This window comes from Balaenoptera acutorostrata, chromosome 20, assembly GCF_949987535.1.
Source record: "Balaenoptera acutorostrata chromosome 20, mBalAcu1.1, whole genome shotgun sequence".
Classification (NCBI taxonomy): Eukaryota; Metazoa; Chordata; class Mammalia; order Artiodactyla; family Balaenopteridae; genus Balaenoptera; species Balaenoptera acutorostrata.
Genome location: NC_080083.1, coordinates 37,769,082 through 37,783,485, shown reverse-complemented (window position 1 = coordinate 37,783,485; position 14,404 = coordinate 37,769,082). Strand labels below are relative to the sequence as shown.

Here is a 14,404-nt window from a genome sequence, read left to right as displayed (position 1 = left end):
AAAAAAGATTAAAAAGAAAATAAATCAATATTAATAGTTAATTCAGTATGGTGTAATAAGGTTGATTTATATTTTTATGAGTATGTATTAGTTTTTTTTTTTTTTTTTGGTTGTGTTGGGTCTTCGTTGTTGCACGGGCGGGCTTTCTCTAGTTGCAGCGAGCGGGGGCTACTCTTTGTTGCAGTGCGCAGGCTTCTCATTGTGGTGGCTTCTCTTGTTGCAGAGCACGGGCTCTAGGTGTGCGGGCATCAGTAGTTGCAGCACGCGGGCTCAGTAGTTGTGGCTCGTGGGCTCTAGAGCACAGGCTCAGTAGTTGTGGCACACGGGCTTAGTTGCTCAGTGGCATGTGGAGTCTTCCCAGACCAGGGACCAAACCTGTGTCCCCTACATTGGCAGGTGGATTCTTTTTTTTTTTTTAATCTGACTTCAGCCAGATGTACTTTTATTTATTAAAAAAATTTTTTTTAAATTAATTTATTTAATTTATTTATTTTTGGTTGCATTGGGTTTTTATTGCTGCACGCGGGCTTTCTCTAGTTGTGGTGAGCAGGGGCTACTCTTTGTTGCGGTGCGCGGGCTTCTCATTGCGGTGGCTTGGCTTGTTGCAGAGCACGGGCTCTAGGCGTGCAGGATTCAGTAGTTGTGGCATGCAGGCTCAGTAGTTGTGGCTCACAGGCTCTAGAGCGCAGGCTCAGTAGTTGTGGCGCACGGGCTTAGTTGCTCCGCGGTACGTGGGATCTTCCCGGACCAGGGCTCGAACCCGTGTCCCCTGCATTGGCAGGCGGATTCTTAACCACTGCGCCCCCAGGGAAGTCCCCTGGCAGGCAGATTCTTAACGACTGTGCCACCAGGGAAGTCCCTGTATAAGATTTATAATAGCAATATATTAACAATTATGCTAATCTGGAAAGTCTGAACTTTGGACTCGTAGAAAAAATATTTTAAGATTGAGATTTAAGATATCCTGCCAGAATGGTACAGTGGAAAGAATGTGGAGTTTTGAAATCACACAGACTTGAGTTCCTGTCATGGCTCTATGATATAACTAGATATGTCTGTCTCCGAGCAGATTACCATGTCTCTTTTGGCTTTAGTGTAATAAGCTACCATTTACTGAGGCCTCACCATACGGCAAGCATTGGATTAGGTGCATTCACCTGTTATATGATTTAAGCTTGACAACAGCCTTTTAAGTGGATATTATTATCCCCATTTTACAGATTACCCCCATGTTACAGAGCATCTTTTTTCCAGTTTGGCATATTTGGTAAGAGGTAAAGTCAGTATGTGGACCCAGGTCGGTCTGGGTCCAAAGTGCTTAACCATTAGCTCTTGAGTCTCCCTAAAACTGGGGAACCTGTAAAACAGGGTTAATACTACCTACCTTATAGAAATATGAGATAAAATAAATGCCAGGCATAGGTTGGTGTTTGGTGAATAGTCCCTATCTGTTACTACTCTAGGACAAGTTATATTTTCGTGTGGAAATCCCTAACTTTGTCTACATGTTTTAATTTTTTTTTCACATCCAGATTTGTCGCATAGCTCTACTCATAGCTTAACTTCAACATTGTCAAGTTTATCCTGTGACCTGCTGGAAATCAGGTATTTCAGTGCCATGTTTAGGACATGAATTTTGGAGTTAAATAAGCAGGATTCAAATCCTGGCAATGCCACTTACTGCTGTGTGATTTGGGGCAAGGCTCTTAACCTCTCTAATGCTCTGTCATCATCTATAAAAAGGAGATACCCCTTTTTCAACAGAATTGTTATGAGTAAATGAGATAGTACATGTAGAGGTGCTCCTTTAATTATTGAAGTAAAAAGTACTGGTAAACCAGGAGAGGCTGTGGGAAGTGGAAGGAGGTTAGGAAACCTCAAACCCAGACCTGACATCTTGGGGGTTGTACTAGCTGGCTTGGGGGAGGCCCAAGAACTTCTTTGGGAACTCTGAGAGGATTCCTGAGTAGGCAAAAAAACTTTTTTTTTTATGGTTACAAAATGATTTATTAGAGATGTATTTTCTTATTGAGGTATAGTTGACTTACAATGTTGTGTTAGTTTCAGGTGTACAGCACAGTGATTTGGTTCTATATATATATATATATATATATATATATATATATATATATATGTATGTATATTTGTTCTTTTTCAGATTCTTTTCTCCTATAGATTACTACAAAATATTGGGTATAGTTCCCTGTGCGGTGTGTATATGTTAATCCCAAACTCCTAATTTATCCCTCCTCCCTACTTTCCCCTTTGGTAAACATAAGTTTGTTTTCTATCTGTGGGTCTCTTTATGCTTTGTAAATAAGTTCATTTATATGGCAAAAAAGCTTTTCATGAAGGTGGCAAAGGGCAAACTTGTGGATAGTAATACCAGCAGGTCCCTCTTTCCAAAGGCATTTCTGACTCCTCAAATCTACCTCTTCCACCCAGAGTCTTATCTCAGATCGTCTCGCTTTTCCTCTTCCTTTTCACTCTTCATTTAGGAATTCAGTTTCACTCTTCCTTTAGGAATTCAGTTCAACAAACATTTTTGATCACTTAACAGCTCCAAGCAGTGCACTTGGTGCTGGGGGTAGACAGATGAATAGAACCAGTTTCCACACTAAGGAAACTCAGTTAACAAGAAAATAAATAGGCAAATAAATACTAAGAACTAGTATCTTAATGAGCACTACAAGAAAACTTCCTGCAAAGTACAGAGAAGGGAGGTGGAGAGAACCAAGGAAGAACTTTTTGGAAAAAAAAAATTCTGGGCTGAGCTTTGAGGATAAACATATGTTAGCTAGATATATCAAGGGAGAGAGCGAGAATGGATGAAGATATTCCAGGCAGAGTGAATGAGATGTTGAAACACAGGAGAGTTGGTGTGGCCAATTTTAGACCAATCAGTCATGGCCATGGGACAGCAGAAATATGACTGCTATACTCCATTTCTGGCAATATGGCCAGACTAAGTATTCTGAAAATCCTCCTGCCACAACACCTAAAAATGCTACATAAATATAGCACACATATTTTAAAATGCATAGCCTTGTTTTTGACAGCTAAAAGAAAATATATTCTATATTATATCCAAATTACCAATTTCCCACAGTCTGAAAAAAATACCTCCTCTGCCAAGTGACCCAGGTGGTGATGATATATTCTGTAACAACAATAGTAACAAATATAAAGGGAGTTTGTTTTTTGGGGGGGGGGCGAGCTTTGGGCATAGATGATTCATGGTGATAAATCCTAGCTTTTAAATGCATAGCTGAGCTCACAAGAAAGTAACGAGAGTCCCTAAGGACCCAAAAGAAAGAGAGAACATAAAATTAGAGCAGTAAACATGTAATATTAAACTGAAGCTGCCATGACTGGGAATATAGTGGGATAGGGAAAGGGGTATCAGTCGCAGAAATTAAGTGGCTTGACTTTTAATCGCCCATGGGGACAGAAGGATTTGGGGTCTGTATAAAATAAGGAGTTAAAACTGAAATTTCCAGATAAACCTAAGATCCTCAAAAGGCTACACCCTTTGAAGGGTGGATTTCAAATGTGGACTACCATCCACAGGGAGGTATCAATGAAGCTTGTGTGCCTATTCCTGGCTCTCAGTGGGAAAAGAAAAACAAACAAACAAAAACTTTCCTTAGAATTTATAGTGACAGGACTATATGTTGGGTTTTGGATTCAAATCTATACCCTGGGTCCAGGAATGTCCAGGCTAAGGAACTGATATTGAAAGCCGTTCTAGACAGGGGATGTCCCTGAGATGAAACAATGTAAAACTCCTCTGGACCCATGCAGGATTCTCACAATAAATGAAACGTAATCTCCATAAAGAAACAATCCACAATGAGCGAGGATCAGCAAACATAACAAACAGCAAGAATTTCAGATAACACAATATTCAGATTGCAACTCAACTATAAAAGAGGCAGTAAAGTGTAGTGATTAAGAATATGGACTTTAAACCCAGACTGCCAGGCATTCTAGTCAAGGCATTCTACTTACTATCCAGGTGATCTTGGGCAAGTTGACTTAAGTTCTCTGTGCCTCCATTTCCTTATACAGGGTTGTTACGAGGATTAAATGAATTAATATTTATAAAGTACCTAGAACAATGCTTGGCACATAGTGTCACAGATGCATTTGTTATTATTTAAAACTAAGTATGTTTACAATGATTAGGGACATAAGAAAAAATCAAGATGGTATAAAAAAGAACTTGCAGCGTGCCTAGAGCCTGTGCTCCGCAGCAGGAGAGGCCACCGCGATGAGAAGCCCGCGCACCGCAACGAAGAGTAGCCCCCGCTCGCCGCAACTAGAGAAAACCCGCGCGCAGCAACAAAGACCCAACGTAGCCAAAAACAAATAAATAAAAAATAAATAAATACATTAAAACAAAAAAAAAGAACTTGCAGATTTGAAAAAGAAATGGGGGCGAGAGGGATAAATTAGGAGTTTGGGATTAACATATACATGCTACAATATACATAAAATAGGTAACCAACAAAGATCTACTATTGTATATCATAGGGAACTATACTCAATATTTTATAATAACCTATAAGGGAAAAGAATATATATCTATATATAAAACTGAATCACTGTGCTGTACACCTGAAACTAACACAACACTGTAAATCAACTATACTTCAGTAAAAAGCAAAAATAAGTAAATAAATGAATAAATAAATAATAAAAAAGAAATGAACAAAGAAAAAGAAATAAATGAAATAAAAAATGAAAAATATAGTACTTGAAGTTAAGAAAAAACTTAATGGATAGGTTAAACAAAAGATTAATGAGAGCTGAAGGAAAAGTTAGCAAACTGGAAAACAGGTCTGAGAAAATTATTCATATTGAAGCACAAAGAAATAAAAGATCAAAAGTATGAAAAGGAGGTTAAGGGCCATGGCGGGCAAAATGAGAGCTAACATCCACCTAATTAGAATATTAGAAGGAGAGAACAGAGAGAATGGGAAATAATAAATATTGAAATATAATGGTTGAGACGTTTACAGACTGATGAAAAACATGAATCCTATAGTTTAGAAATCTCAACAAATCCCAAGTAGGATAGCTATAAAAAAAGAAAAATCCCATTTCCCATTTTAGTCAAACTACAGACCACTCTACAAAAAGAAGATATTAAAAGTTACCACAAAGAAAAACAATTTGTCTACAATAGAAAGTTTCACTGAGAAGGTAATATTTGAAAAAGTCTTGAAAGAGGGGCAATAAGGTATGGGAATATCTGGGGGAAACATATTCCAGGCAGAAAGAACAGCAAGTGCTGTGGCAGAAGAATGATTAACACATTCTAGGAATAGGAATAGACCAGTTTGAATAGAGAGGAGGGAGCAAGAAGGAGTATCACTGAAGATGTAATCAGAGAGATACTGGTGGTGGGAGAGGAGGGCTTGTAAATGTTAGCTTTGTAAGAATTTTGATTTTTACTCTTTTTTTTTTTTTTTGACTTTTACTCTGAATGAAGTGGTGACTCATTAGAGAGTTTTGAGGACAGGAGTGACATAGTCTGACTTCTGTTTTAAAAGGGTAATTCTGAGAAAATAGTACTGACCAGGATAGGCAGGGACCCCAGTTGGAGGTTATTGTAATAATCTAGATGAGAGATGATGTGGCTTGGACCAAGATGGTAGCAGTGGAAGTGGTAAGAAATGATAGGATTCTGGTTTTATTTTAAAAGTAGAGACAACAATTGCTATTAATGGATGATGAGAATGAGAGAATGAGAGCAATTAAGAATGACTCCAAGGTTTCTACCTTGAATAGCTGGAATAATGGAGTTGGCATTAACTGAGATAAGATTTGACTATGTTTAGAGCAGGATTTTTTTGGGAAAGTGGGATTAGGATTTCAATTTTACCATATTAAGTTTGAGGTGACTGCTATACATTCAAGTGAGGACAAAAAGTAGGCATTTGAATATATGAGTCTGGGGTCCAGGAGAAGTCTGGGCTTGAAATACATATTTGGAAGTCATCAGTAAGTAGTTAGCATTTATCACACCTAGACACATCAGAGCCAAACTGTCAAAAGACAAAGACAAAGAGAGAAACTTCAAAGCAGCAAGAGAAAAATGACTGATCATGGACAAGGGAATCCTCAATAAGATTAACAGCTGATTTCTTTTCTTTTTTTTTTAATTTTTATTTATTTATATTTATTTTTGGCTGTGTTGGGTCTTTGTTTCCGTGCGAGGGCTTTCTCTAGTTGTGGCAAGCGGGGGCCACTCTTCATCGCGGTGCACAGGCCTCCCACCATTGCGGCCTCTCCTGTTGCGGAGCACAAGCTCCAGACGCACAGGCTCAGTAGTTGTGGCTCATGGGTCCAGCTGCTCCGTGGCATGTGGGATCCTCCCAGACCAGGGCCCGAACCCGTGTCCCCCGCACTGGCAGGCAGAATCTCAACCGCTGCGCCACCAGGGAAGCCCTAACAGCTGATTTCTTACCATAAAGTATGGAGGCCAGAAGGTAGTGGGATGACATATTCAAAGTGCTGAAAGAGAGATCCAGTGGTTAGGATTCTGTGCTTTCACTGCCAAGGTGTAGATTCATTCCGTGGTTGGGGAACTAAGATCTCACAAGCTGCGTGGCATGGCCAAAACAAACAAACAAACAAACAAACCGTGTTAGCCAGGAATTCTATATATAGCAAAAATATCCTTCAAAAACCATAGAAGAAATTAAGACATTCCCAGATAAACAAAGACTGAGAAAATTCATTACTAGCAGAATTGCCTACAAGAAATACTAAAGGGAGTCCTTCAGGTTGAAATGATAGGAAACTAGACAGTAATTCAAATCCACATGAAGAAATAAAGAGCATTAGCAAAAGTAAATACACAAGTAAATATAAAAGTATTTTTTAAATTAATTAATTAATTATATTTATTTATTTATGGCTGCGTTGGGTCTTTTTCGCTGTGCGCGGGTTTTCTCTAGCTGCGGTGAGCAGGGGCTACTCTTTGTTGTGGTGTGTGGGCTTCTCATTGCGGTGGCTTCTCTTTTTGCAGAGCACGGGCTCTAGGCACGTGGGCTTCAGTAGTTGTGGCACCCGTGCTCAGTAGTTGTGGCTTGCGGGCTCTAGAGCACAGGCTCAGTAGTTGTGGCGCATGGGCTTAGTTGCTCCACGACATGTGGGATCTTCCCGGACCAGGGCTCCAACCCATGTCCCCTGCATTAGCAGGCGGATTCTTAACCACTGCACCACCAGGGAGCTCCCATAAATGTATTTTTGTTTGTAACTCTTTTCCTCTTTTACCTGATTTAAAAGACAGTTACATAAAGCAATAATTTTAAAGTTGTGTTAATGGGGTTTATAATATCTAAAGAGGTAATTTGTATGATAATAATAGTACAAAGGAGAGGGGAGGGAATTAGGCTATACTGGAGTAAAGTTTTTGTATGTTATTGAAATTAAGTCAGTATTAATCTGAACTACATTATTTTAAGCTAAAATGTTAATTGTAATCTCCAGGACAACCATTAAGAAAATAACCTTAAAAAATACTGTAAAAGAGACAATAAGAGAATTCAGATGACATACTAGAAATATCTATATGATGCAAAAGAAGAAATTCACAAATATGTGGATATTAGAAAATATACTCCTAAAAACCCAGTGGGTCAAAGAAGAAACCACAATGGAAATTAGAAACTACTTTGAGATGAATGAAAATGAAAACACAATGTACCAAACTTTATAGGCAGCTAAAGCTGTGCTTAGAGGTAAATTTATAGCTGTAAACACCTATATTAAAAAATAAGGAAGGTCTCAAATCAATAACCCAATCTTCCACCTTAAGAAACTAGAAAAAGAAGGGAAAACTAAATCCAGAGCAAGCAGAAGAAAGGAAATAATAAAGATAGTATGGAAATAAAGGAAATAGAGAATAGATGATAGAAAAAAATCAACAAAACTAAAGATTGATTCTTTGGAAAGATTAACAAACCTTCAGGTAGGCTAACCAAGAAAAACAGAAGATAAATTGCTAAAATCAAGGGTGAAAGAGGAAATGTCAGTACTGACCTTACAGAAATAAGATGGATTATAAGGGAATACTGTGAACAATTATATGCCAACACATTAGATAACTTAGATGACATGGACAAATTCTTAGACACAAACTATTATAACTGACTCAAGAAGAAACAGAAAATCTGAACAGACTTATAACAAGTAAAGGGATTGAATTAGTAATAAAAAAAAAATTCCCAAAAGGAAAGCCGAGGCCCAGATGGCTTCACTAGTGAATTCTACCAAACATTTATTTTTAAATTTTTATTTATTTATTTATTTATTTATTTATTTATTTTTTTTTAATTTTTTTTATAGCTACTTTATTTATTTACTTATTTATTTTTGGCTGTGTTGGGTCTTCGGTTCATGCGAGGGCTTTCTCTAGTTGCGGCAAGCGGGGGCCACTCTTCATCGCGGTGCGGGGACCGCTCTTCATCGCGGTGCGTGGGCCTTTCACTATCGCGGCCCCTCCCGTTGCGGGGCACAGGCTCCAGACGCGCAGGCTCAGTAATTGTGGCTCACGGGCCCAGCTGCTCCGTGGCATGTGGGATCTTCCCAGACCAGGGCTCGAACCCGTGTCCCCTGCATTAGCAGGCAGATTCTCAACCACTGCGCCACCAGGGAAGCCCTATTTATTTATTTATGGCTGCATTGGGTCTTCATTGCTGCATGCGGGCTTTCTCTAGTTGCAGCAAGTGAGGGCTACTCTTCACCATGGTAGCAGCCTTCTCATTGTGGTGGCTTCTCTTGTTGCAGAGCATGGGATCTAGGCATATGGGCTTCAGTAGTTGTGGCACGCAGGCTCAGTAGTTGTGGTGCACAGTCTTAGTTGCTCCACGGCATGTGGGATCTTCCTGGAGCAGGGATCGAACCTGTGTCCCCTGCATTGGCAGGCAGATTCTTAACCATTGTGCCACCAGGGAAGTCCCTCTACCAAACATTTAATGAAAAACTAACATCAATCCTTAACAAACTCTTACAAAAGATAGAGGAGAAGGGAACACTTCTCAACTCACTCTATGAGACCTGTATTATCCTGATACCAAAACCAGATATTAACATCACAAGAAAAGAAATCTACAGACCAATATCTTTTATGAACATGATTCAAGGGCCCTCAACAAAATACTATCAAACCAAATGCAGCAACATATAAAAAGGATTATATGTCATGACTGAATGGGAATGTAAGGTTGGTTTAACATACAAAACCATTTAATGCAACACAGCATATTAATAGAATAAAGAACTACATGACCATCTCAATAGATGCAGAAAAAGCATTTGACAACATCCTTTCATGATAAAAATATTTAGTAATCTAGGAATAGAAGGGAACTTCCTCAACTTGATAAAGGCTATCTATTAAAAACCCACAACTATGACTTCCCTGGTGGTGCAGTGGTTAAGAATCCGCCTGCCAATGCAGGGGACACAGGTTTGATCCCTGGTCCGGGAAGATCCCACATGTCATGGAGCAACTAAGCCTGTGCACCACAACTACTGAGCCTGTGCTCTAGAGCCTGCGTGCCACAACTACGGAGCCCACGCACCTAGATCCCATGCTCCGCAACAAGAGAAGCCACTTCAGTGAGAAGCCCGCACACTGCAACGAAGAGTAGCCCCCACTTGCCTCAACTAGAGAAAGCCTGTGCACAGCAATGAAGACCCAAAGCAGCCAAATAAATAAATAAATAAATAAATAAATAAATAAATAAATAAAATTAAAAAAAAAAGAAAGATCTTGGCCTATATATTAAAAAAAAAAATAACCCAGAGCTAACGTCATACTTAATGGTAAAAGACTGGATGCTTTCCCCTAAGATCAGGAACAAGACAAAGATTTCTGCTTTTACTGCTTCTATTCAACATTGTATTGGAAGGTCTAGCCAATGTACAGAAATTAGAAATGATAAAGAAAGAAAAGATATCCATATTAGAAAGGAAGTAAAACTATATTTGCAGATGACATGATCTTGTATATAGAAATTCCTAAGAAATTCCCCCAAATCTATTAGAACTAATAAGTTCAACAGTGTGGCAGAACCCAATATCAATACATGAAAATCAATTGTATTTCCATACAGTAGCAGTGAACAACCAGAAATTAAATTAAGAAAACAATTTTAATCACCTGAAACTAACACACATTGTAAATCAACTATATTCCAATAAAAATTTAAAAAAGAAAAAGAAAACAACTTTATTTACAATAGCACCAAAAAGAATAAAATGATCAGGAATAAATTTAGCAAAATAAGTATAAGACTTGTACACTAAAAAGTACAAATATTATTGAAAGAAATTAAAGAAGACATCCCAGGTTCCTGGGCTGGAAGACTTACATTTTTAAAATGACAATACTCCTCAAGTTGATCTACAGATTCAATGCAGTCTCTATCAAAATCTCAGCTGGCTTTTTTTTTGCAGAAATTGAAGAGCTGATGCTAAAATTTATGTGAAAATTCAAGGTTCCCAGAACAGCATAAACAATCTTGAAAAAGAAGAACAAAATTTGAGGACTCATATCTCCCAATTTCAAAACTTCTACAGTAAAAAAAGAGAAGGGCTTCCCTGGTGGCGCAGTGGTTGAGAATCTGCCTGCCAATGCAGGGGACACGGGTTCGAGCCCTGGTCTGGGAGGATCCCACATGCCGCGGAGCAACTAAGCCCGTGAGCCACAACTACTGAGCCTGTGCGTCTGGAGCCTGTGCTCCGCAACAAGAGAGGCCACGATAGTGAGAGGCCCGCGCACCGCGATGAAGAGTGGCCCCCGCTCACCGCAACTAGAGAAAGCCCTCACACAGAAACGAAGACCCAACACAGCCATAAATAAATAAATAAAATCTAAAAAAAAAAAAAGAGAAAAGCCCAAGCACAACAACGCAGCCAAAAAACAAAAAACAAAACTGCAATGAACTACAACTTTACACTCACTATGATGGCTATACTCAAGAAGACAAATAATAACGAGTGTTGGTGAAGATGTGGAGAAAACAGAGCCCTCATGCACTGCCAGTAGAAATATAAAATGGTGCAGCCACTTTGGAAAATAGTTTGGCAATTTCTGAAAACACAGAATTATCATATGACCTAGCAATTCCAGTTTAGGTATACACCCAGAAATGAAAGAGAAATCAAAATGTGTGTCCATAGAAAAACTTGTACACAAATGTTCATAGCAACTTTATAGCCCCAAACTGGAAACAACCCACATTTCCATCAACTGATGAATGGATAAATGAAATGTGGCATATCCATACAGTGGAATATTATTTGGTCATAAAAAGGAATGAAGTACTGATAAATTTTACAACATGGGTGAACCTTGAAAACATTGTGCTGGGACTTCCCTGTTGGAGTGGTTAAGAATCTGCCTTCCAATGCAGGGGATACGGGTTCGATCCCTGGTCGGGGAACTAGGATCCCACATGCCATGGGGCAGCTGAGCCCACGCACCACAACTAGAGAGAACCCCACGCACCACAACTAGAGAAGGCTGTGTGCTGCAATGAGGATCCCGCGTGCCGCAGCAAAGATCCCACGTGCTGCAACTAAGACCCAACACAGCCAAATAAATAAATATTAAAAAACAAAACAAAACGAAACGTTATGCTTAGTGACAGAAGCCAGGCACAAAAAGCCACATATTATGTGACTCTGTTTATATGGAATTTGTCCAGAGACAGAATCTGTAGTGGTTGCCAGGTGCTGGGGGGAAGAAGGTGTGACTGCTAAAGGGTATGAGGTTTCTTTCAGAGTGATGAAAATGTTCTAAACTTATTGTGGTGCTGATTGCACAACTCCGTGAATAAACTAAAACCTTTTTTTTTTTTTAAACTAGCTTCATTCACTTTATTTTTCTTATAGAAAACTATGTGGTGGCTACAGCTGGAGCCTGGGTCCTCTGCACGGAAACTCTGGTGTGGGTCTTTACAAGATGGTCAGTGAATTCCTGATACAGAGACTTGGTGAACACTGTCTCTTTCCAGAGATAAGGAGTGAGATAACTGTAGGTCTTGGAAATGGCATCAAAAGTGACCTTGGCGAAGTTGCCCAGCGTGGCAGTGCAGCCCCTGGCAGAGGTGTAGCAGTCGTCAATTCCAGCCATCATCAGTAGCTTCTTGGGCACAGGGGCTGAGACGATGCCAGTGCCCCTGGGGGCAGGGATGAGGCGCACCAGCACAGAGCCACAGCGGCCAGTCACCTTGCAAGGGACAGTATGGGGCTTGCCGACCTTATTCCCCCAGTAGCCTCGTCGCACGGGGACGATGGAGAGCTTGGCCAGAATGATGGCCCCACGGATGGCAGTGGCTACCTCCTTAGAGCACTTCACACCCAAACCAACATATCCGTTGTAATCCCCGATGGCGACAAACGCCTTGAACCTGGTGCGCTGGCCAGCACGGGTCTGCTTTTGCACAGGCATGATCTTCAAAACCTCGTCCTTGAGAGATGCCCGCAAGAAAAAGTCAATGATCTCAGATTCCTTGATGGGCAAAGAAAAGAGATAGCTCTCCTCCAGGGACTTGATCTTCATGTCCCTGACCAGGCGGCCCGGCTTGGCGACGGGGAGCCACTCCTCGTCCTCGGCCTCGCCTCCGCGAGCTCCGCGGCCTCGGCCTCGGCCCCGTCCCCGACCGCGACCCCGGCGCCGGCCCTGGACGCCGCTGCCGAAGCCTCCGCGGAAGCCACCACGGCCTCCCATGCCAGGGCCCCCGGGGCCTCCGGGCCCTCCCGCAGCATCGGCGTCATCCGCCATTTGGTGTTTTTACGGAGAAAAAGAAGCAAACTAAAACCTTTGAACTGTACACTTCAAATGGGTGAATTGTATAGTAATTGAATTATGAAAAATTTTAAAGAGATTTAAAAATATATATTTTAGGTTGCACAACAATGTGAATGTACTTAATGTTACTGATTTGTACATTTTTAAACGATTAAAATGGTAAACTTTGTTATGTACATTTTACCACAATTTTAAAAATATGTGTAAAAATTAAACAAAAATTGTGTATCAGAACACACACACACTACAATATGGAGGAAAATATATCCAAGTGATATGTAAATACTATTTAAAAAATTTTTTTTAATTGAAATATAGTTGATTTACAATGTTCTGTTAGTTTCAGGTGATGTAAATACGCTTGTTTTCTTTCTTTCTTTTTTTTTTTTTGGCTGCAAGGCATGCGGGATCTTAGTTTCCTGACCAGCGATGAACCTGCGCCCCCTGCAGTGGAAGCGCCAAGGCTTAACCACTAGACCGCCAGGGAAGTCCCCAAGGTGATGTAAATACATTTTAATGGCATGTCACAACTCCTAAATAGAGAACCTAATAATCTGAAAAATACATTTGTTAACAATGGTTGCCTCTGGGTTTTTAGCTTATAAGTAACAATGCCTTAATTAATCTTTTTCTTTTTTGAATTTTTAATTGTATATAATGAATATATATTACATTTACTTTGAAAAATCAAATATATAAATTAACAATAAAAACGTACCTTTCGGTTAAAGTTGAAAAAAGAATGAGTGTAGATAGAGAAGTCCAATCTTAAGAGGTCAGGGAAATGAGGGGAATTAGCAAAGGAGTCTGAGAAGGAATGGCTCAGGAAGTAGGAGGATAATTAGGAAAAGTGGTGTCTTGAAAGTAAAATGAAGAAAATGTTTCAAGGAGAGAGTGATCAACTGTCTCAACTGCTGCTGATAGGCGAATCAGTTGAGAACTAGGCTTTACTTCTGGATGGAGCAACCTGGAGGTCATTGATCAACTTAACAAGGAAAGTTTTGTGGATTGGTGGGAGTGAAAGATGATTAGAGTGGGTTTGAGCACAGAGTTATTTGTCATAATTTTAAATGACTGTTTAACTAAAACTTGCTTTGAGGGACTTCCTTGGCGGCCCACTGGTGAAGGCTCTGTGCTTCCACTGCAGGGGGTGCAGGTTTGATCCCTGGTTGGGGAACTAAGAAGCTGCAGGCCGTGAGGCATGGCCTAAAACAAACAAACAAACAAACAAACAAACAAAGAGTTACTTTGAAAATTGGTAATTAAAGGAAAATAAACAAGCATTTGTCTTGCCTTTCCAGTAGGAACTGTATTTTAGGATAATCAAATAGATTCAGTTGATAAAGAAAAACTTTCCTGAATAATCTAGAATTTCAACATCATCATTTTGCAAACCCTATGAAATTACTGGTTCTGTCAAAGATTATTAATTGGTTTAAAACCATCAGGAGAAGGAGCAGATAGGGAATTGGATATCATGTAGTGCCAAAGTTGCAACACACAGATTACTTTCTAGTTACACAGGGGAAATACAATTTATGATAAAGGGATTAGGCTGTCCTCACCCTG

The 14,404-nt window shown here is 39.9% G+C and overlaps 1 protein-coding gene across 1 annotated transcript; it reads right to left on the bottom strand.

The window, feature by feature from the left end:
- Positions 1–11,905: 11,905 nt before the first annotated feature.
- LOC103014733 (40S ribosomal protein S2-like) lies at positions 11,906–12,808 on the bottom strand. The gene has a single exon (XM_057536385.1). It carries the CDS (start codon positions 12,806–12,808, stop codon positions 11,921–11,923), a length of 888 nt encoding a protein of 295 aa, XP_057392368.1. The 3' UTR covers positions 11,906–11,920.
- Positions 12,809–14,404: the final 1,596 nt, after the last annotated feature.

Excerpts from the sequence above, each read along its gene's own strand:
- LOC103014733 (XM_057536385.1), bottom strand. The coding sequence starts at position 12,808 with ATGGCGGATGACGCCGATGCTGCGGGAGGGCCCGGAGGCCCCGGGGGC.